The sequence below is a fragment of the Monodon monoceros genome, unplaced genomic scaffold (genome assembly GCF_005190385.1).
Source record: "Monodon monoceros isolate NGI ecotype Baffin Bay Population unplaced genomic scaffold, NGI_Narwhal_1 Super_Scaffold_16, whole genome shotgun sequence".
Classification (NCBI taxonomy): domain Eukaryota; kingdom Metazoa; phylum Chordata; class Mammalia; order Artiodactyla; family Monodontidae; genus Monodon; species Monodon monoceros.
This window is the reverse complement of record NW_021703772.1, coordinates 61331275-61355340: the sequence shown is the minus strand read 5'-3', so window position 1 is coordinate 61355340 and position 24066 is coordinate 61331275. Positions and strand designations below refer to the sequence as shown.

The following is a 24066-nucleotide window of genomic DNA, read 5'->3' as shown; positions in this document are numbered from 1 at the left end:
GTACCAATTTGTCTAAATCAAGTCTGGTATTTCTATTCTCTTTGTCAGAGTCTGGTTCAGGCGTGATACAACCTTGGGTGATAAAACATGTGTTCTGGATGGCTTCTAAGAAAGTGTTCCTTGGTCTTAAAAAAGATACAAAGCCAAAATATGTTCTCTTCTCATATGCTGTCACATGACAATGTAAGGTGTGGAGCTGCCACCACCGTCTTGTTTTCACGTGTGAAAAACTAAGAGAAGCAGAGAGAAGCTCACCTTCCCTGTGCCCTGACATCACTGAGACCATGTGTTAACCAACTCTGGAATTTCTCTGTCTCCAAACTTCTTATTATATGAAATAAAATTTCCTCAACTTATAAGCCACTTTTAGTTGGCTTATGTTACTTGCAACTGAAAGCATTCCAACACAGCCCACACTGAGGGCAACACAAAGGAGAAATACTTTACTGGAAACATTGTAAGAAACATGAGGACAGGATTAAGAAAAGCAAGAAAAATGAAACAGAGATGAACAATGATAAAGAGGATTCAAGAGAAAATTATAGATATAGAAAATAGCCAAGGAATATCTAAACACGTAGACATTTAATGTTCTAATAATGAGAACTAAAATATTAAATCTGAATGTATATTTGAATAGATAGGAAAAATTAAATATTACTGAAGGATACCAAATGAGCATTAACCAAATAGTCATTTCCACTCTATGATAGAAAGACTCAACATCATAAAGGTATAGATTAATTCTCTCTAATTGATCTACATATTTAACAAGATCCCAGTAAAAATACTAAGATTTTTTTTAACTAGGCAAATGAGTTTGTCTGCTTCAGGGGCCAGCAAACTATAGCCTATGGGCCAAGTCTAATGCGTCCTGGTTTTGTAAATAAAGTTTTGTTGGAACACAGGCACATCCACTGACTTACTTATTGCTGATTGCTGCTTTCACTATACAATGGCAGAGATGACTAATCGCTATAGAGATGTAGTGGCTGCAAAGCCTAAAATATTTGCTCTCTGGGCTTCTATGGAAAAAGTTTGCCACTCCTTGATCTGGTTCATATGGAAAAATAAACAAGCAAGGATAGAAGGAAAATTCTGAAAAGAAAGAATAATAAAGTGACCACTCTACCAGCTATTGAAATATATTGGAAAACTATAGTAATTTATGCAATGTGACACTGGTTCATGAAAAGACAATGGGACAAAATAGAAAGATTATATACAAAATAGAATGAAATATATATTGGGAATTTAGTATTTGGTAAAGGTTGTATTTCAAGTTATATTTCTTCTGGGAAAATGTGAATAATGCACTAAATAGTTTTAAAACAACTGAGTAACTATGTGGGGAAAAATTAGGTTGGATCTGTTACTACTTTCATCAAAATAAATTACATCGAGTGATTCCAACAGGATACACATTGGTTGCCTCCAGGGAAAGGAACTTCCTGGGTGACTTGGCCACAGTTGTCAAAGGGAGACTTAGTTTTCACTGTTCATTCTTTTTATCTGTTGAATCTTGTTACAAATGAGCGTATTACCTATTCAAAAATTAATAAGTAAAAGTTATTTTTTTAAGTAATAAGATCTAAAAATATCACAAATGACACAGGGAAGTTGGAAAGCCCAAAGCCCTCACAATTTTGTATTTCTAAAAGAATAATTCCTAAAAAATTTACAATAATTCTTTTTTTTTTTTTTTTTTACGCGGGCCTCTCACTGTTGTGGCCTCTCCCGTTGCGGAGCACAGGCTCCGGATGCGCAGGCTCAGCGGCCATGGCTCACGGGCCCAGCCACTCCGCGGCATGTGGGATCTTCGCGGACCGGGGCACGAACCCATGTCCCCTGCATCGGCAGGCGGACTCCCAACCACTACACCACCAGGGAAGCCCGACAATAATTCTTTAATATTATCAAATATCTAGTCAGTGTTCAAATTTCCCAGGTTGTCTTATAAATGTCTTTCCAGTTAGTTTGTTCAAATAAGGAGCCAAACAAGAGCCACGCATTGTGTTTTGTTTATATACCTCTTAAGTCTTTTTTTTTTTTTTAATCTATAGGTTTTCCCTCCCCTATCTTTTTTTTTTTCCTTGCATTTTATTTGCTGAAGAAACTAGGTTGTTGTCCTGTAGTTGCCCACAGTCTGGAGTTTGCTTGCTTAACATGTTCCTCAGTGTGCTGTATTTACTGAAAATGTGTGGTTAGTTTCCAGAAGCTTGATCAGAGTGGAGGGTTTTTTTCTCACAACATCTTAGAAACATCAATGTAGCAATATTGCCAGTAACATGTTCTGACCAAAACCTAAATGTAGTCTCTGAACTTTTCTAAAATGTATTCTATGGGAATTCCCTGGCTGTCCAGTGGTTAGGACTCCATGCTTTCACTGACGAGAGCCCGGGTTCAATCCCTGGTCAGGGAACTAAGATCCCCACTAGCCACGTGGCCAAAAAAATAAAATAAAATGTATTCTTCAATAACAGGGCTTCTCCAGCTAGCTCTGAGGTTTTGAAAATGTTAATAGTGAGGTCCCTAGTTTAACTTCCCTATCCTGCTGCACACAGGACTATGAAACAGGACAAACCCTGCAGCTACCTTCAGTGTTCTTCTATGTAGCCCTGGGCTGAATTCTCCCTCCTCCAGCTTGGAAAGAGAGGTAAGCATGTAAACTCAGCTACAACCCTTTAGTTCCACTTCCATTCCAGGAAGAGGCAGCATGGTGTAGCTAAAGGGCATGAACTTTGAAATCGATAGGTCTGGATTTGAACTCTGATTTACCATTTACTAGCTGTGGAATCTTGGGCAAATCACTTAACTTCTCTGCATCCCAGTTTCTAAAAAAATGAAGTTACCACCTTTCATTAACAAAGTTATTTTGATGATTAAACATAATGCTTATAAACTGTTAAGGGTGTAAGATATATACGGCTGTCATTCAATAAATGAGGGCTACTATTAGTGCTCTAATTGTTAGTGCTCTAATTATTAGTGCAATGGAAGGATTTCTGAACATATGGTCAAAGACTTTGGTACCACATCTGGTTCTGACACACCAGCTGCTTCAATTTAGGCAAGTTACTTAGCCTCTCTCTTCCTCCACCTGTATCCAGCCCAACTCATTCCCTCCATAAACAAATGAGTTTGTGGCCCCTGGTTACATCAGTAATATGTTACTGTTCCTAAAGTATCAATATTTGCAAATGACATTTTATATGTACTAAAGTAAGATCAAAGTTTTCCTGGAATAATATTACTCCCAGCCACTTAGATTTCAATACACTTTTTAAAAAAAGGACTTGAGAGGTGTGGCCAAGATGGAAGAGTAGGAAGACCCTGGGCTCACCTCCTCCCACAGGCACACCAAGATTACAACTGTTTACAGAGTGGCAATCTATGAGAATCACTTGAAGACCAGCAGGAAAGATTTTCTACCACTAAAGATATAAAGGAGAAACCATAATGAGACAGATAGGAGGGGCAGAGACACAGTATAGGTGAGACCCACACCCCCAGGTAGGCAACCCACAAATGGGAGGATAATCACAATTGCTGAGTTTCTCCCCAAAGAGTGAGGGGTCCAAGCCCCACATCAGACTACCCAGCCTGGGGGTCCTGCATTGGGAAGAGAAGCCCCCAGAATGTCTTGCTTTGGAGACCAGTGGGGCTTGAGTATGGGAGAGCCAGAGGCCTGTAGGAAACAGAGACTCCACTCTTAAAGGGCACATGAAAAACCTCACACACTCCAACTCCTAGCACAGAGGTGTTAATTTGAAAGGTGCCTGGGTCAGAACCATCTACTGATCTTGGAGGACCTCCAGAGAGGTAGGGGGCAACTGAGGCTCCCCTAGGAACAGAGATACTGGTGGCAGCCATTTGGGGAACTCATTCTACCATGAGGACACTGGTGCTGCAAGGCTATCATTCAGATTTGAGGAGAGATAAAGAGCTTTACAGACAAGCAAAAGCTGAAAGAGTTCAGCACTACTAAACCAGATTTACAAGAAATGTTAAAGGGACCTCTATAAGTGGAAAAGAAAAGGGTACTACTAGAAATATCAACATTACAAAAGCAAAAGTCTCATTGGTAAAGGCAAACATACAGTAAAGGCAGTAGATCAACCAACTATAAAGCAAGTAGGAAGGTTAAAGGTAAAAGAAGTAAATCATCTATATCCACAATAAGTAGTTAAAGAATACACAAAACAAAAAGATGTAAAATGTGATCTCAAAAACATTAAACATGGGGGGGAGGTGTAAAAACACACACCTATTAGAATATATACAGATAACATTTTATCCAAAAGCAGCAGAATACACATTGCTTTCAAGTCAACATGTAACATTCTGCTCGGTAGATCATGTGCTAGGCCACAAAACAAGGCTCAATAAATTTAAGGAGAATAAAGTTATATGAAGCATTTTTTCCAACCACAATGTTAGGGGACTAGAAATCAACTACAAGAGAAAAACAGCAAAAGACACAAACACCTGGAGGCTAGACAATATGCTACTAAACAACCAATGGGTCACTGAAGAAATCAGAGACAAATGAAAATGGAAACACAACAACCCAAAATCTATGGGACTCAGCAAAAACAGTTCTAAGAGGGAAGCTTATAGGGATAAAAGACTGTCTCAAGAAACAAGAAAAATCTCAAAACAACAATCCAACCTTACACCTAAGGGAACTAGAGAAAGAAGAACAAACAAACTCAAAGTTTGTAAAAGGAAAGAAATAATGAAGATCAGAGCAGAAATAAATGAAATAGAGACTAAAAAACAATAGGAAAGATCAGTGAAACTAAGAGTTGGTTCTCTGAAAAGATAAATAAAATTGATAAACCAGACTCATAAAAAAAAAGACCCAAATAAATGAAATAAAAAATGAAAGAGGAGAAGTTACAACCAACCCCACAGAAATAAAAAGACTCATAAAAGATTACTGTGAATAATTATATGCCAATAAAATAGACTACCTAAAAGAAATGAATAAATTCTTAGAAACATATAACCTCCCAAGACTGAATCAGGAAGAAATAGAAAATATGAACAGGCCAATTACCACTTATGAAATTGAATTGGTAATTTTAAAAACTCCCAAAAAACAAAAGTCAAGGATCAGATGGCTTCACGGGTGAATTCTACAAAATATTTAAAGAAGAGTTAACATCTATCCTTCTCAAACTATTACAAAAAATTAAAAAGGAAGAAATGCTTTCAAACTCATTCTGTGAGGCCAGCACCAGCCTGATACCAAAACGAGACAAAGACACCACAAAAAAAGAAAATCAAAGGCCAGTATCACTGATAAACATAGATGAAAAAATTCTCAACAAAATATTAGCAAACCGAATTTAACAGTAAATTAAAAGGCTCCTATACCATAATCAAGTGGGATTTATCCCAGGGATGCAAGAATGGTTCAATATCCACAAATTAATGAACATGATAACAGCACATTAACAAATTCAAGAATAAATATCGTATGATCATCTCAATAGATGCAGAAAAAGCTTTTGATAAAATTCAACATCCGTTTATGATAAAAACTCTCCAGAAAGTGGGTTTGGAGGGAACATACTTCAACATAATAAAGGCCATATATGACAGACCTACAGCCAATATACCCAGCAGTGAAAAGCTGAAAGCATTTCCTCTAAGGTCAGGAACAAGACCAGGATGCCCATTCTTGCCACTTTTATTCACATAGTATTGGAAGTCCTAGCCACAGCAATCAGACAAAAAAATAAAAGGAATCTGAATTGGAAAGGAAGTAAAATTGTCACTGTTTGCAGACGACATGACACTATATATAGAAAATCCTAAAGACACCACCAAAAAAGTATTAGAACTAATAAGTGAAATCAGTAAAATTGCATGATACAAAATTAAACACAGAAATCTGTTGCATTTCTACACACCAACAATAAACTATCAGAAAGAGAAATTAAGAAACCAACCCCATTTACAATTGAATCAAAAAAAAAAAACAAACCTAGGATCTAACCAAGGTCAAAGACCTGTACTTGGAAAACTGTAAGACATTGATGAAAGAAACTGAAGATGACACAAACAAATGGAAAAAGATACTGTGCTTATGGATTGGAAAAATTAATATTGTTAAAACAAGCATACTACCCTAAGCAATCTGCAGATTTAATGCAATCCCTATCAAAATACCAAAGGCATTTTTCACAGGATTGGAACAAATAATTCAAAAATTTGTATAGAAACACAAAAGGCCCTGCATAGCCAAAAGAATCTGGAGGATTAATGAAACCCAGAATAGACACACAAAATTGCGTATCAGATGCTTCTTCTTCCAGAAAAATTTCATCTCATTTGACTTTTTTAAGTCTGTAGATACTTGCTTTTGCTGGGCTTCATTTTTCTGCTGCCTGTGATATTTCAAAATACCAACTTGCCTGCAGCAGATTCCAACTTCAGCTGAGACTAACTTGGACAATAATTTCCCATGTGTTCCCCTCCATCATGTTATATTAATTTATATTAGCTTTGGCAACATCGTTGGTTGTTCTTTTATTTATTCTATTCTCTTCCCTCTGAGCATATTTCCCAAGTAAAAGAGGAAAATGAGTGGCACCAGGAAAAACAGGAGCAATGGTTATCACATAGTCTCAATCCCAAATCAGGTGAGCCTTGCACCTCACCCCCCCCTACCAATTGCTGATAAAGAAGTAACACAGGTTTTGATGAGGCACAAATAGGAACAGCAGAGGTAACTTATTAACTGATCCTGAAAAAGAAAAGGTTTGGAAACTCTTCAATCACACACATTCAATTCAAATCAACAAACAATACTACCATGTTCCCAACTCTCAACGAGGAACTGGGAATATAAAGGTGAAAAATATGGTCCCCACCCGGAACGAATGGACTATAAATGGTGGAAGACAGGCCTGTGATAATGATGATGCTACCAGAAATGAAAGAATTAACTATTCCAGGAACTCAGAGTAAGGAGAGAGTCGTTCTGAATTTAAGGATAAATAAGTAACATTTGAGATAGGCCTTAAGGGATTAGTTAGAATTTTCTGAAGTAGAAAAGGCAGGAAAGAGCATCCCAAGATGTATGGATGAGCTTGAATAAAATCAAGAAGGTAAGAAAGCAAATGGCTGAGACACATTATAGCTCTAAGGAAGGGCTGGAGTTGCTCATGGGCTACTTCAGGTCCACAGCCAGGGTTCTGCAAACCATGGCTCGTGTTAGACGTCTGGGAAACAAAAATTTTGACCACTCAACATAGCAACAGCTTATGACCCCACCATGAAGAGGATTATAATTGCCAAGCAGAACAAGAATATTATCATCAAACCTAGCTCTTACACGTATTCCTTTGTGTCAAATTCATTAATTTGCATCAAATTCATTAAATTAGCCGGCAGGCACTCTGCTGGGTATTAGAAACACAGAGCTGACTCCACTGCATTCTCTGTCCTTGACGAGCCTAATAACTGGAGAATTCATTTATGTATGTACTAGGTCTCCTAAAAACCTTGTATTGGTTTATTGACAGCAAAAAAAGAAAAATGATTTTTTATTTTTAAATACTCTTTTATTGTTACAAAAGCAGTCCATGAGCATTTTAGAATGTAGAACCAGCAGAAACAAAACACCTCTGTCACCACCCAGGGATCACCACTGTAACCCTAACCACATCTTCATATACATACTATGTATTAACACATATTTTATTTACAAAAACGTTTTCATATTGTTTACAGACATATCCTGTCTTATAACCTTTTTTTTTTAGCCAATACTTTCCACTTTTCCATGACAGTAAATGCTTTTCTTCAAACGCTCAGTATTCATATTTTCCCAATTGAGCCCAGAATGTCCTTTACAGCTAATATCTCCAAATCAGCCCCCAACTCAAGACCTTTCATTTCATCTCCTGGTTATGTCCTTCATATCTCTTTTAATCCAGTACAGACCCTTTTTTTTTTTTTTTTTCTGCGGTACGCGGGCCTCTCACTGTTGTGGCCTCTCCCGTTGCGGAGCACAGGCTCCGGACGCGCATGCTCAGCGGCCATGGCTCACTGGCCCAGCAGCTCCGCGGCATGTGGGATCTTCCCAGACCGGGGTACGAACCCGTGTCCCCTGCATCAGCAGGCGGACTCTCAACCACTGCACCACCAGGGAAGCCCAGACCCTTTCTTATTATTCTTACTTGATGAAAAGAACTGGCCAGCTGTTCTAAAGAACAGCCCATTTCTTTTATTTTTGTCTGGTTGTTTCCTTATGAAGTCATTTTACTTGTTCTTCACTCCTTTGTATTCCTGTAAACTGGAAGATCTAAATAAAGGTGTGAGAAGAGCAATTAAACATTTTGGTCTGGCATACTTCATGGGTGATAATAGTTACTTCACGTTGCTTCACATCAGAATACACATGTTCTGATATCTGGTTGATCCACCGTTAGTGATGGCCAAATTGACCCCTGGGCAATAACTGGGAATTTTGGAGGGAAGGGACCAAAGGAGCAACCGAGTAGGAAAAGTGTGAATACAACTTGGCTACCTAAAGGAAGTGGAATGGGGAACCCAGCAGCAGGCGGTGCAACGCCAAGGTCATCCAACTGTGTTTCCCACTAGGGCATCGCTCAGGTTGTGATAGACTGATCTTGTTCTCACAATTAGGGAAACAAAAAGAGAACTTTGGCGGGTCCTCCATAACTCTTTAGGATATTTTCCTTTATAAAACTGAGCTAAGCGGAGCGGACACGGTACTCCGCCCACGGAGAGCCACTACCACGATCCTCTGCGCAACCTGGGGACAAGACCTAGAGGTTCAGAAACCCAGAGATTAGGGAGCTCGCTGTGTTTGCATCCGCCCCTATTCTTTTCAGCAGGAGCCCCTTCCCAGCTTCTGGACACCAGGGGGAGCTACAGTCAAGCGACCGTTCTTTCGGTAGAGCGGGAACGCGTCTAAATGAATCTTGTCAAGCCCAGGGACCCGTAGTAAGGTGTAGAGACTGGATGAACCGTATTTCAGCTCTCTCGCGAGCACGAATAGGCCTCTCCCCGCCCTCCACTCCAGCCCTGCCTCCCGGGCTCAGACCCCTCCCGGTGGCTCGCGGCAGGTGGCGCTGTCTGCGGCGTCGCAGCGGCCCTGGCTGCCGCGGCGACGATCTCCCAGCGGGCAGTGCGGCCCGGCTCTCCTGAGGCTGCGAGTGCCACGTCCCAAGTGCTACGCGGAGGAGCGGAGAGGGCGGTGCGCGGGGGGGGGCGGGGAGAAGCGCGGAGCCCGGCCTGGCCGCCCTGATCGCCCGCCGCCATGGGCTCCTCGCAGAGCGTCGAGATCCCAGGCGGGGGCACGGAAGGCTACCACGTCCTGCGGGTAAGGGCTTCGACGGCGGCCTGGGGGCGGCGGGCTGGAGGCGGGGCCCGGCCGCGGGGAGGCGGAGGCCCCGACGGGCTTCCTCCCGGGGCAGCCAGGCCTCTCCCGAAGGAGAGGCGACGGCGGGCGCTGCTTTGGCCGAGGCCGGCTCAGGAGGCCGCTCACAACCCGCCTCCCCGGAGCGCCCCGGGCCCGGGTGCGCCGCTCCGGGAGGACGGGCTGGGACCAGAAGAGGCAGCCGGCGACTTGGCCAGGAGCGGCCCAGGCGAGAGGGCAACCTTGACTCCTTTCCTCTTCACGGCCTTCTCTGCCCCCACCCCTTCATTCTTAGCTCCCAAAGTTAGGGAAGGCTCAGGCGCAGTCTGCAAAAGAGGTGATGGTGAAGGTAGCATTTGAGTTTTCCGAGAAAAGGAAGCCTGGAACCCGCAGACTAGAGGCGGTGGATGCGACGGCAGGTGTTGATTCTCCTCCGCGCTGTCCGGGTGTCCGAAAAGGCCAATTAAGCAAACAAAACGAAATGGCCTAGAAGTAGGTTTGACGGACTTAAATCTACTTGATTTTGACTGTGGTTTTCTCTCTCCTGTGTCGCTCCTGACCTTCCCAACCCTCCTCTTCCACCTTTCCTGGCGGTGGGAACTTCCGTTCTCTTTTTTCTAAGGCTGCTCAGGGTGTGGTGGAGATTAAGGTTTAGATCCACAGTGTAAAAGAGGTAATGGAGAGGAACGTTTTTTTTAAAAAAAAAAATCCAGGTAAATAAAGGAAAGCAACTTCGGTCACCAGGATGCAGAGAAACATAGTATCTCGAAAGGTTTTAGCTAAGCCCCAGTTATGAACAGCCTGGGTTTTACGGAGCGTGTGGTCCTTTCCTCAAGGAACTGGGAGTCTTTAAAAGAGGCAATGTTGGTTGTGTGTTGTGACACCTGCGTTGAGTGATAACATGATGGACTGTCAACAAAGTGGCCCCAATCTGTAGCACCGTTTCAGGACATAATATAGTGTAAATAGATAGCTCCTCACAGGCAAGAGCATTTTCACTGAAAGTGGGAAAGTGCACTTCCTGGTGCTAGTCATCTTCTTCCTTAGGTCCCATGTTTTAGGTGAGACAGCATTCTTAGGGCCGTTATCAATCACCTTTCTGATCTTCAGGATTATCACGTCTAATTGTCTCTCCACTCTGCTAAAAATCCCTCTTGAATTCATACACTTGGTGGGAAAGGATGATTTTCCCAGAAAATAAAGGGAATCTATAAATAAACCATAATACCTTCCTGTTCTCTTTAGCTAAACCAACCCCCAAGTGCCACACTGATAGGGGAAATGGAAGGAGAATTGTCAGATCCCAGATATGAAGTTAAAGTTAGTGGCGGTACTTTCTCTATTCTCTGGTTAGATTCTGAGTGCTTTGCAGTATGTTATCCAGTATTACTAGCTGATTCTCACAGTTGCTGATTGTGGCCATGAATCCTTGGGGATTCGTGATATTTTTATAATTACGCGCTAGGTAAAGCACAGTATTAATGAGTGTTAAAAGTCTGTAAGAAAGGTGTACATATCAAAAGGATTCCAGTTCAGTGACTTCTGTTGACTTTTGTTAATGACTACGTTCGTCGTTAAACAAGTTGAAGTGTATTTCTTTACATAGGTGCACCTCCGAAAATCAGCACTCATACATATTCAGTAGTGCAGATGCTGTTATTCTATAAATATGATTTTTAGAAGCACTAGGGGCAACCTTAGTTTCCAGTCTGCATCTGGAGCATAAATGTTGCAAAAGATGAAATAATTCTTTTTTCATTTGAATTTTATTAGAGGGAGCTTTAAAATAGTAATGATCATCTAGTTTAGGAGAATTTTTTAAAATGTTTCTGAGTTCCTAACCCACTCTGCCCTGATTCTGTAATTGGTTTCTTTATCTTTGTTTTTAGAGGGGAAAAGTACTCTGTTAAATCTCAACATACAAAAATTTTCTTTTCATTTGTTATTGCCTAAATTATGGTTGTATATTTCATCTCTGGATTATTGAGCTTGTAAACCTGAGTAAATATGGCAGGATAATCATGGAATAAAATCACCCATGTTTAACAAGTTCTAGAATGATTTAATTAGAAGTTAGTTTTCTTTAACAATTCCCTGGCCATTTCCTTGCTAGTGATAAAAACTTGTATGATTGTTTTGAAATACCAGTTTATAGTGACACCCATATACACTGCTATTTTATTACTGTTATTTTTAAATTGTATTCCTACAATTCAGAGATTGACCTTTATGTTTCCTCTGTTATTTTTTCGTATCCATTGTTAGATTCTGCTTTAAAAAATATTTAGGGGACAACCTTGAAATGTTTCCAGATTTTATGCTATGAACAGTGTACTTACCTTTTTATCTATTATGTATTAATGCACATTTTCATTTTGTGATCATATTATATACCCAACTCCCCATACTCACCCTAGAAGTAACCAACATAGTTTATGTATCATAGTTTATGTATCCTTTCAAAAATGTTTTATGAGTGTAAAAGAATCCACCACCACCCCCAACCTTTCACTGTTTCTTTTTGTTTCCTTTTGTAACTGTTAGAATAACATGCTACATATGGTTAAACACCCTGGTCATCTTTTTTGGCAGTGTCTTGTCTGTCTTTCCATAGCAGCGCACAGAGATTTGCCTCTTGCCTTCACCTAGCTCCATAGTAAGTCTTTTATACCGTAGTTTGGTTAAGTACCACCTCCTGGTGTTACACATTTAGTTTTTCTAGTCTTTTGCTGTTACAAATACATATCTACAACCTTAAATCCTACCTTTCGTTTTCACTTAAAATGTATTTTCCCATATTATTGAATTGTAATGTCTTTGGTCTTCATTTTAGTAAATTACTACATTGTTTTCTGATTATTGGCACGTGTTCATTAGAGAGCATTTGGATAAGTTCAGAAAGTATAACAAAAAACCTAAATTACCTGTAATCCTGCCATCTAAAGGTAAATACTGTTGAAGTATTTTTCCTCGTCTTTTTTTTCCCTGTGCCTACCATTGCCCTTTAGCCATGTTTCACAAAGATTTTGAGTAATATGATATAATCAAGTACAATATGGCCAAAAGTTATCATAGGATGTTGGCTTTACAACCTAAATATCCAACAAATGAGGAATTGTTAAATAAATCAAGGCCTAACTACAGATTGGAATTCTGTGCATTCAGTGAAAATTATGTTTCAAAACACTCTGTGGTCACAGGTATGCTTCTGTGTGTGTGCATGTACATTTGAGTGCCTAGGGAAATAAAATGGAAAGGTAATAAGCCAGGATATTAAAATGATTATTGGTGGATGGTGACATTTTTATTCCTTTTAAATTTTAATATATTACCCCAAATTTTCACAGTGACTATGAAATATTTGTATATTTACAAAAAATATAGTTATAAAAATTATTTTTTGAAAGTGGACTCCTAGTGAAAGATTTTAAAATTTGTTCAGAAGCTTTCTTTTGAAAATAACATTATAGGGAATTCCCTGGCCGTCCAGTGGTTGGGATTCCTTGCTTCCTCTGCAGGGGGCACAGGTTGGATCCATGGTTGGGGAACTAGGATTCCGCAAGCCGCAGGGCATGGCCAAAAAAAAAAAAAAGAAAAGAAAAAGAACGTTGTATTTCTGATTCCCTTATGCATTGGGTCGGGTTCCGCATTCACCATGCATACCACTTTTATTCCCATTCTCTAATCCTAACATAAGGCAGGAGAAATGTTAGCCAGGACTTCTCAGTTTTGTTAGAAGTTACTACAGTTGCAGTATGTTGAATACAGAATTCTTGTCTAGATTTTCTATTAATTATCAAGTAGACCCAACAAGACCATTTTCAAAATTACGTTTTTGGAGTTGCCTCATGGATGCCCATTATAAGATGTTTCTAAATTAAAATATTCAAATTAATTCCACTCTACACTTAATATTCTTTGAAATGGAGGGTATCTGAGGACATTCTGGAACCAGTGTTCACACCAGTATGGGGATATGGAAAATGTCATGTTCACTGTTCCTTATAATTTCCTCTGAGAGAGATTTTGAGATGATGGATGTTTTGAAGGAAAGGCCATTGAGATGAATTGTGTCTCCAGTGTAATAACAGGCTTTTATCTTCTGAGCCATTTGCTGCAGACTGGGCAGCATTAGGTACTCTCCTTAGATGAGAAAGTGAGAGTAAGTGGAATTATTTCTGTAGAAAACAGAATACCTAGACCGTATCTACTATTATATAGATGTGCTCTTTTTCTTTTTTTTTAAGAGTTGCCTATACTTTTTTAAAAAATTAATTGATTAGTTAATTTTATTTTTGGCTGTGTTTGGGTCTTTGCTGCTGCGCACAGGCTTTCTCTAGTTGCGGTGAGTGGGGACTACTGTTTGTTGCGGTGTGCGGGCTTCTCATTGCGGTGCTTCTCTTGTGTGTCTCTAAGCGTGTGGGCTTCAGTAGTTGTGGCACGTGGGCTCAGTAGTTGTGGCTCACGGGCTCTAGAGCACAGACTCAGTAGTTGTGGTGCACGGGCTTAGTTGCTCTGCGGCATGTGGGATCTTCCCAGACTAGGGCTCGAACCCATGTCCCCTGCATTGGCAGGTGGATTCTTAACCACTGTGCCACCAGGGAAGTCCCTAGATGTGCTCTTTTTTTAATGGAACCTAAGTAATCTACATGAAATCCTGCAAGATTTCAACTTGGTACTTGTTCTGAGAAAGTGAAATCCCATTATTTGATAGTCATAATTTTTTTTTATTCTAACCCAGTGTTTCTCTAACTTTTTAAACTCATGCCCCCATTTGAAAAACATAAAAATCTCACTATTATCCCTTATCTTCTCGCTCATTCTGAAACAGTGGGTATAAAAAGAAAACAGTTGGGTTATTTGATGTTTTCCAAATATAAAGTTATAATTGAAAAAGCTTTATAAACACCATTTGAAGATTCTAACCTGCTCCCAAAATTGATCTCTTCTAATAAAAGGCTGTGAAATTGTTTAATACACATTCTTTGATATTGCTTTCAAATGTAGGAATCAGAATACTTCATTTTATTATGAATGAATGTTTTATTAATGCCATGAAATACAATGTTTGTGAACCTTAGGACACTTTTAGGAATTGTCAGTATAATTAGACATAAACTTTTAACTGATATTAATAAGCCTCGAACAAATTAATAGTGTCATGTTGTTTGTATACCCTTATATATTTTTGTGATAAAGTGTGCTTTAATGTATGGATCTTCAGGATCCTCATTTGGGGAGACCTGCTCTTGGTGGGTAATTATGGTTTCTGTCTCTGGTCAGTAAGTAGTAGAGCGCACAGAACTGGCTTCAGTGCCTTTCTGGGTCAGATACTGACAGGGCTTTTTAATAATTCCCCTGAAATTTTCAGAAGAATTGAACTTAGAATAACCACTAATATCAGTACATTCATTTAATATTCTACCAAAAGGATTATATTGATTGATTTACTAATAAAAAAGCAGTTAACAATCTAAACTAGAAAATATCCATAAAGATTTGATATGTGCTTTAGAATCTGACTGTAGATTGCCTTGGGAGTTGTGATTATCAAGTAAGATGACTTTTTTCCAAACAACATATGCAAAAACAGAGTAGTTACTTTGAGAGACTGTATAGGTCCTCTTGGCATCGCATATCAATTTACTACAGCATGAAGAGAATAATGCTGGGGTTTTTTGGGTTTTGCTTGTGTGTTTGTTTTTTTAAGCATCAGTGAGGGATCATGTAAGCACATTATCCGTAGTAAGGAACCTTGTCATCTTGTGGACATGGGTACATTGAGAGACTATCATAGTAGACCACTGGAGACCACCCTTGTGAATCACTAGATTCTAGTGTCACTCCATCACTTCATTGTCTTCCCTTGGGCAAACCTTTGAACTTCTTTGAGCTTCATTCTTTTTATCTGAAAAGTGGGGATAAGAGTAGTGCCTCCTCCACCTTTTGTTTTTGATTTTGTTTTTTTACTAAAAACCACATTAGATAGTATACATGAAAATATTTTGAAAAAAAATTGAGCACATTAAATTTCTTTATTAAAAAAATGCTGTCTACTTCATTGGTTATTCTGAGGATTAAATGGCATATTCCATGTAAAGCACTTAACATAGCATCTGGAATATGATAAAAACTCAATAAATGTTAGCTGTTACCTTTATTATTAGCATTTATGTTATTGTGTCACCTGTTGAGAACAACTATTATAGTGCCAATACTGCTTAAAATATACTTGTTGTAAACATTTTAATTAATATTTCCATTTAATTAGTCATTCAGCAGCTACTTTTTGTCCATGTACCTAACCCTGTACGTCACTGCTGTTTAAGTTTTGGATCAAATCTGACCCATTAATTTTATAAATGTCCCTGTTAATTTTTTAAAATCCTCATTTTTGAGGAAACTTTACATCTGTATTTTAAAAGATAGGTGAGTGCCAGTGTCCTTTTCATTGCTTTGCCACAGTGTTACTAAACACCTGAACTAAAATGACCTACAGTCTGTATAATTAAAAATGATCTTGTTGGGTTTGATCTACACTGTAAAATCTATAGATAGCTTAACAACAGACTTCTTTCATGGTGAGTCATTCAATCTTAGAGACTATCTAGTCAGCCTCCTCACTTTACAGCTAAGGAAAAGGAGCACAGAAAGATTATTGCCTGAGATCACACAGCAAGTTTTCTTTCCCTAAGAAACAAATACCCGAGTTGGTATTTGAAGAGTATAAAATGAGATGGCATGTTGTCAGAGTTTTAGTTTCTTTTGAAGCAGACCAGTTTCTTTCAGCATCATTTTTCTAACATGCAGATCTTTTCTAGGAAGCTATGATGTAGTGATGGGTTTTTATTTCATTTAATTAGCATTAGAATTTTATTTCAAATTTCTTCATATGTCACAAGTTACAGCATTGGGTCAGAATCAGGAGAACATGCTCTTTGATTTATTTTGATAAAACATGTGAAGAGAATGTTTCAACAGGTGAGCCTTGAACTCCTCCAGTCTAGCTTGGGGCTGTTACAGATAGTGCTGCTGTGAATGTTACATTGTGTATGCCTTTGGAGAACATATGTATTCCCATTCCTACTGGGTATACTAAATAGTGGAATATTTGCAACGATGTGTATATTTTAGTATAGATATTGCCAAATAGCTTACTAACGTACATTCCCACTAGCAGCAATTAAGGTTTCTGATTGTTCCATATCCTCATAACACTTAGTATTTTCCCTTTTTCATCTTGGCCATTCTGATAGGTGTGTAGTGGTATCCCATTGTGGTTTTAATTTGCATTTCCTGATGACTGTTGAAGTCGACCGTATTTTCATATTTATTGACCACTTCAGCATCCTCTTTTGTTTAGTGTCTGCTACAATCTTTTCTCCATTTCGTTAAGTTGTCTGTCTTCTTTTTTAAACAGCTTTATTGAAATGTAATTTACATACTATTAAATTCAGTCTTTTAAAGTTTACAGTTCATTGGTTGTTTAGTATATTCACCGAGTTGTGCAGCCATCATCAGTATCTAATTCCAGGACCTTTTTATCACCCTAGAAATAAACTCCCTACCCATTAGCAGTTGCTCCCTTTTCCTCCTTCTCCCAGCCCCTGGTCACCACTAATCTACTTTCTATGGATTTGCCTATTCTGGACATTTCATATAAATGGAATCATACAATATATGGTCTTTGTGACTGGCTTCTTTCACTTAGCGTAATGTTTTCAAGGTTCACTCATGTTGTAGCATATATCAATACTTAATTCCTTTTTATTGCCAAATAATATTCCATTCTATAAGTGTACCACATTTTGTTTATCCATTCATCAGTTGAAGGACATTTCCACTTTCCAGCAGCTATGAAATTTGTGTACAAGTTTTTACATGGACATGTTTTCATTTCTTCTGGTTATATACCTAGGAGTGGAATTGCTAGGTCATACAATAACTCTCTGTTTGACATTTTGAGGATCTGCAAAACTGTTTTCCACAGAGGCTGCACCATTTTAGTATGAGGGTTCCAGTTTCTCCACATCCTTGCCAATCCTTGTTGTCGTCTTTTTTACTTTAGCAGGTTTTGTGAATGTGAAGTGGTATCTCATTGTGGTTTCACTCTCCTTAATGATTTGCAGTAATTCTGAATTTGTTCTGAATACAGTTCCTTTGTTGGATATTATGTTGTATCATTTCACTCTCTTAATCGTGTCTTTTGATGAGCAGAAGTTCATAGTTTTAGTAAAGTTTATCAGTTTTTAAAAAATTTATGGTTAGCTTTTTGTGTTCAGTTTAAGAAGTCTTGGGACTTCCTGGCGGTCCAGTGGTTAAGGCTCTTCCAGTGCAGGAGGCACGGATTTGATCCCTGGTCAGGGAACTAAGATCCCATCCCTCATGCCATGCAGCGTGGCCAAAAAAAAGAAAAGTGTTCATACTTGATGATCTCAAAGATATTCTATGTTTTTCTCTAAAAGCTTTATTGTTTTACATTTGACCTTTAGATCTGACGTCCATATAGAATTGATTTTTGAGAGACAACATTTTTTAAAATGATTTATCTCCTCTTCCTAGCTGACTGACGTTCTGTGTCTTTTTCTCTTTTTTTGTTTAAGAGGTGAGAGATAATTAATACATGGTTAGAAAAATAATGTAGTGTCCAGGAATTAATTGGTTATAAAGTTTTGCCCTCAGGTGGTGATTGTGGAGTTAGGAAGAGGAGTTTAAGATTTGTAGGACTCCTATCATATGTCAGAGATTTCACTAGGCATTTTATGAACTTAAATTCATTCAGTCTCTACAATATTCTCGTAAAGTAGCTGGCATTTTCTCTTCCTTGCAGATGAGAAGATTGAGGCCCAGGAAGATAAACTTTCCCAAGCTCAAAAAGCTAATAAGTAGGCAAACCATGACTCAAAATCAAGTCAGTTTGGCTCTAAAATTCTATTATCTTTTCACTGTACATTTTTTTTTTTTTTTGCGGTACATGGGCCTCTCACTGTTGTGGCCTCTCCCGTTGCGGAGCACAGGCTCCGGACGCGCAGGCTCAACGGCCATGGCTCACGGGCCCAGCCGCTCCGCGGCATGTGGGATCTTCCCAGACCGGGGCACGAACCCATGTCCCCTGCATCGGCAGGCGGACTCTCAACCACTGCGCCACCAGGGAAGCCCCATGTAAAATCTTAATTATTAAACTTTCAAAGTTAATCTATTCATCTTAAATTGCTGTGATATTTGGCCCAATAATAAATTAAATAGCCCATGGAGCCGGGTATATATGTTTTTTCTTTTTTTAAATTAAGATGGTTTGAAGCAAACAGACGAATCAACAATCATGAGACCTCATAGGGAACAAAGTATTGAAGTGGTAATCTGATGCTTGAGAGATTAGGTGCCTAAGAGATTCTTGTCAGTGGGTAATACTGCCAGAGGAACTTACCTTTGTGGATGTTTAATTTGTGGTGTAGTAGAATTTATTTTCCATGCTATTAAATACAGGAAATTTTCTTTAAATGAATTAGGGTCAAAGAGAGCATTTTCTAGGGCTCCCTCTGCTGGCTTCCTAGTAGTAATTAAGATACCTAGATGCCAGAATTGTGCTGGTACTAATGATGTAAATAAATTTAGGAAAGAAATTAATTTCAGGGTCCATTAGAAACAGAGATATCGATGTTTCTAGCAAATGAAAATAGAAAATAGAGAAAGGATTATTTACATTTATTTATTTATTTTAGAATCCAAATTTAGCTATTAAATCTTTTTAGAGTTATGGGGAAGAACAATTCTAATGGTATTGGAAACTTTCCATTTCAAACAAATAGTGGTAAAACTTGATACTTGGAGGGTGGCATGATAAGAATCAGTGTGTGGGATCACCTTCCTTGGTTGGTGGTGATATTACAAAAGTATTGCCTTTAGCCCTTTTTAACTAAAAGGTGAAGTGTTGGCAGCCTCAATGGAGAAGTCTGAAATTGATCAATGGACTAGTTGGTTTCTAGATAAAATGGTCATTTGGAAACATTTCCAGTCAGAGAATTAGATGATTAGATGTGGACCCCGTTAAATGAGAAGTTCCCTTCTGAGGGGGCTCCTAGGGTCTGTGCTAATTATTCTCTTTTCACACCTCAGGCATTTCGAACCTAATTGATAGGAACCTAATAGGCAGGCATCTTACACCTAGAGTATTATGACTTTTCTTGCCAGCTAGCTGTGACTTGACGTCTCTTTTCTTCTCATAATAGCTCCAGGCAGCCACCATTTTCCTTTCAGAGTTGCCATTTGAGGAGAAATCTATCTGCCATTTTGGAATATAAAATAGCCCCCATTTAAGAAAACTGAGTATAAAGAAAATAAACAGTATATACTGATTATTTTTATTAGCGAGCCAACACCTTTAAATAATAAGTCCCTTTGATATTTAACTCGTTTAATTTACAAAAATGATTTAATCCCACATTTGCAGGAAATTTTACATAAAACAAGGTCAAACAGTTTTAGCAAGTTAAACACTGAGCCATCTTTGTAATGGACAACTAACTATTCCTTACTGTGACAAATGAAGAAAATCTAGTGTTACTTCTTCAGAGGCAATGATAGTATAATTTGGCTTTAAATGAATAAAAGGTAACATTAATCCAAATAGTAATGAATGTATCATTAATCCAAGATCAAGTCTCATTAATCCAAGAAGTCTGGTATAAGAGGGACATATTCTGGGAACAATTTGGGTTCCATTTTGAAAGCATTAAAATGATTTGTTACTGTGTGAATAGCTACAGATTGATGTATGGATGGATGTGGATCTGTTACTTGCATTAGCCTCAGAATTGACTATTAGAACTGTTTAGACTATTATATAAGTTCAGCCTACAAATATCAGTGCAAACTCTTTTCATGGGATAGTTTGGACAGTATTTAGTAACATCAAGCAGAATAAAAATTCCTTAAAACGTTATGAAAATATTTTAGAGGAAATGCAAAATGTTCTGTATTAACTTTTTGCTCTTTTGTCATATTACTACCATAACTAGCTACCAATATTTATATTACTGCAAATTTAGGAAATTTAATAGTTTATTTTAATCCATTTCAAATTGGGGGTGCTAAACATTTGAGTTGTTGAGAAACTAGGTAATCTTAATCTTCCGTGTAAAATCCTCTGTAAGTCTTGCTCCATTCTTTCCTTCCAGCCTTCTTACTGGACTAATAGTTATATACTTTTGAGTTTCACCTCTACCACTACCCAGCTGTAAGACCATAGGCAAGTTATAAGATGGTTTCTTCACCTGTAAAATAAAAGAATTCCACAAAATCCATGGTTTTAACACTTTATTTGGGTTGAGGAGAAACCCTTTGAGAATCTGAGGAAAGCCATGGATCTTTACACCCTGAAAACTGCTGATTCATACAAAATGTTGCATATAATTCATTTCTATCCCATACCACCCTGTTGGCTCTAGGTATACTATATTATGATCCTCATTTTTCAGGCTCCCCCTGGGTTTTTACTCATATTATGTCTTTAACTTTCAAATGTTTTTTCTCATCCCCTTATCCATCTGCACCTTTGAAAGTTCTACCCCCTTTTAAAGCACAATTCAAATGTCATTTTTTTTTTCTGTGAGACTTCTTCAGTCAGATTTAATCTTCCCCTTAGAACTTTGTACCTCCATTATAACCATTAACATCTTTGGGCTTGTATTACAGCTATTAGAGGTCTGTGTCCTCCATCTCTCCTTCTTCTTGCCTGTTCCTCAACAGATTATAAATGTCTTGATAACAGTGGCTATGTTCCTACATTAGTTTTGTAATTGAATAGTGCCTTGCTAGCAGTAGTCATGTAATAAGTAGAATAAATTAATTTGAATTTGCCACTCAGTTGTAATGATTAACTGTCTGCTATGCCATGCGCTAAATGCTGGGAGGATTGTCCCCCACGCCCCAAAAAGCAGAAAGTGGTGTGAAATAGAACCATAGAGGAAAAACCTCATGTACGAGATAAATTTAAAGAATGAGTAGAATTTAGGGAGCTGCAGGGACATTATCTGGGAGATAAAGAGAAATAAGAGAACTAGTGGGTACCTGTATCAATGAAATTAATCTATTTTTACTGAAAAGTGATGGGTATTAAAATTTAGCTTTTGATTCATAATTAAGCTTTGCATTTTTCATTTTTGGCATTTTTGTTTTTACAGGTACAAGAAAATTCCCCAGGACATAGAGCTGGACTGGAGCCATTCTTTGACTTTATTGTTTCTATTAATGGTTCGAGATTAGTAAGTTCAGCTTTTTATAGTTACGCCTATGGTATTTTGTAATCTTTTGAAAATGGAATTTTTCAGATTATCTGGGATGGATAGTTATTCATTGGTTACAAACATTATTTAGAGTATGATACCAATAAAATAACCCTGTGCTAGTAAACATGAGAATGTCAAATATAGAATACTATACCTCACACTCCAGTGATAATCTTAGGAGAAGAAAATCACTGGAGACTTTTACTTTATATGTTAAATATTTAATTTTTTTAAGCAGAAAGATGTGGTTTTGTTGCTCTTTTGCTTTTTCAAAGATGTCAGACTTTTGTAGGTTATTGGCAAATGGATTAGTAAAGACTCATTCTCAAGTAACTTGTCAGTTTTCTTGTTGCTCAATTCCCTGATATATCAATAGAAATAATGTTACAAAACTATACAGAGATGTGTTCCAGAAGTGCACAATTAAGACCACTTTCTATGGGCTTCCCTGGTGGCGCAGTGGTTGAGAGTCTGCCTGCCGATGCAGGGGACACGGGTTCGTGCCCTGGTCTGGGAAGATCCCACATGCCGCGGAGCGGCTAGGCCTGTGAGCCATGGCCGCTGAGCCTGCGCGTCTGGAGCCTGTGCTCCACAGCGGGAGAGGCCACAACAGTGAGAGGCCCGCGTACCGCAAAAACAACAACAACAACAAAAACCCACTTTTTATAAGTTGCTTTCAGTTTACATGTAGTAAAGTCCAATAGGAAGGAAACTATAATTTCAGTAAAGGAAATTCTTATGACAGTGGCTGCTTCGTTGGTTTATTTTTTCACAACAGTCTTAAGTTTTTGTTCATTACTACCAACATCACCTACGTAATGGCCTTTATTCATTTATGTAATGAAATATTTAACATACTGTTTCCGTTTTCTTTTCCTGCCAGTTTGTAGTAAATAAAGTGTATATGTAGGAGTAGAGTCTAAAGTTAAACTTCAACTCTAGCAGATGTTTTAGATTTTTAAAATCAAAGTCATACCAACTCTGTTAGTAATATGTCTTCTTGTGGAGTATTTTGGTTTTTTATCATTGAAGCCCTGGATCATTTCAAATAATGTTGGCTTGCAAATTCTGTAATTCCATAGTCAGCTATGGAGTTGTTCCTAATGTTATTTGAACGCAAGTTCATGTGCCTGACGCACAGTGGGGCCAGACAGTACCGAAATGTCAGAGTCTGGAGCAGAGAAAGGTTTATTGCAGGGCCAAGCAAGGAGAATGAGTGGCTCATGTTCAGAAAAACCTGAACTCCCCGAAGGGTTTCAACAAAGCATTTTTAAAGGCAAGGGGAGGGGAGGGGTGTCCCACGGTATGTGATCAGCTCATGCACAATTCTCTGGTTAATGGTGATCAATCCTTAGCCACCAGTAGGTCTGGAGGCTACCTGCTCATGATCTTCAGGTAGTTAATTTCTTCCTTTTGGTGGTGGTTTTTAGTATTTGAAAAACTCAGGAAATATGCATGAGATACTATTATGTGGGTACTTCAGAGAGGTACTACAGCAGAGGATAGGGGGAAAGGCCTGTCCCAGGAAGGCCCCATAGGGTCCTGCTCTGTTACACTAACATAAGTTCTTAATTTCTTGACATTCTTTTACTTTGAGGAGTATTTGAATGTTAATGAAACCTCCACCTATTGAATGTTTTATTTATGTTAATAATATTATTCCAGTAGGGCCATGGGATGCTTAAGGTAAGATAATTAACATTAGATTCTTACTGTTAAGTAAATGTTTTTTATTAAGAAAAATTTCTATGTGTTTACAGAATAAAGACAATGATACTCTTAAGGATCTACTGAAAGCAAATGTTGAAAAGCCTGTAAAAATGCTTATCTACAGTAGTAAAACACTGGAGCTGCGAGAGACCTCAGTCACACCAAGTAACATGTGGGGTGGCCAGGGCTTGTTGGGAGTGAGCATTCGTTTCTGCAGCTTTGATGGGGCAAATGAAAACGTTTGGCATGTGTTGGTAGGTATCAACTGTGAATTGTTACTTGCAGTTTAAGAAACAGTATAGAAAGGTGTTTTAATAGTGGTTTTCTCCAATTTGGTGAGATTGTAGGGGTATTATTAGGCTATATTTAGTTTCTGAAAATCAGAATTGGTTGCTTTTAAAATATGGATTAGTGAAAAAGAAAAACAACTTGAGGAAGAGAAGCAAATATGATGCCTAAGAACTACTTTTCTTTTTTTCTTTTTTCTTTTTTTGCGGTACGCGGGCCTCTCACTGTTGTAGCCTCTCCCGTTGTGGAACAGAGGCTCCAGATGCACAGGCTCAGCGGCCATGGCTCACGGGCCCAGCCGCTCCGCGGCATGTGTGGTCTTCCCAGACCGGGGCATGAACCCGTGTCCCCTGCATCGGCAGGCAGACTCTCAACCACTGC

At 38.6% G+C, this 24066-nt stretch overlaps 1 protein-coding gene across 2 annotated transcripts in view; it reads left to right on the top strand.

Moving 5' to 3' along the window:
- Positions 1–9133: 9133 nt before the first annotated feature.
- Positions 9134–24066, top strand: part of GORASP2 (golgi reassembly stacking protein 2) — a 29510-nt gene continuing 14577 nt past the window's right edge. Inside the window, exons 1-3 of one of the 2 annotated variants that reach the window (XM_029225593.1) lie at positions 9134–9364; positions 21583–21663; positions 23448–23651. In XM_029225593.1, the coding sequence (XP_029081426.1) occupies positions 9302–9364; positions 21583–21663; positions 23448–23651 (348 nt within the window). In that variant the 5' untranslated portion in view covers positions 9134–9301. The remainder of the gene's footprint in view (positions 9365–21582; positions 21664–23447; positions 23652–24066) is intronic. The other variant, XM_029225594.1, reaches the window with a different exon arrangement.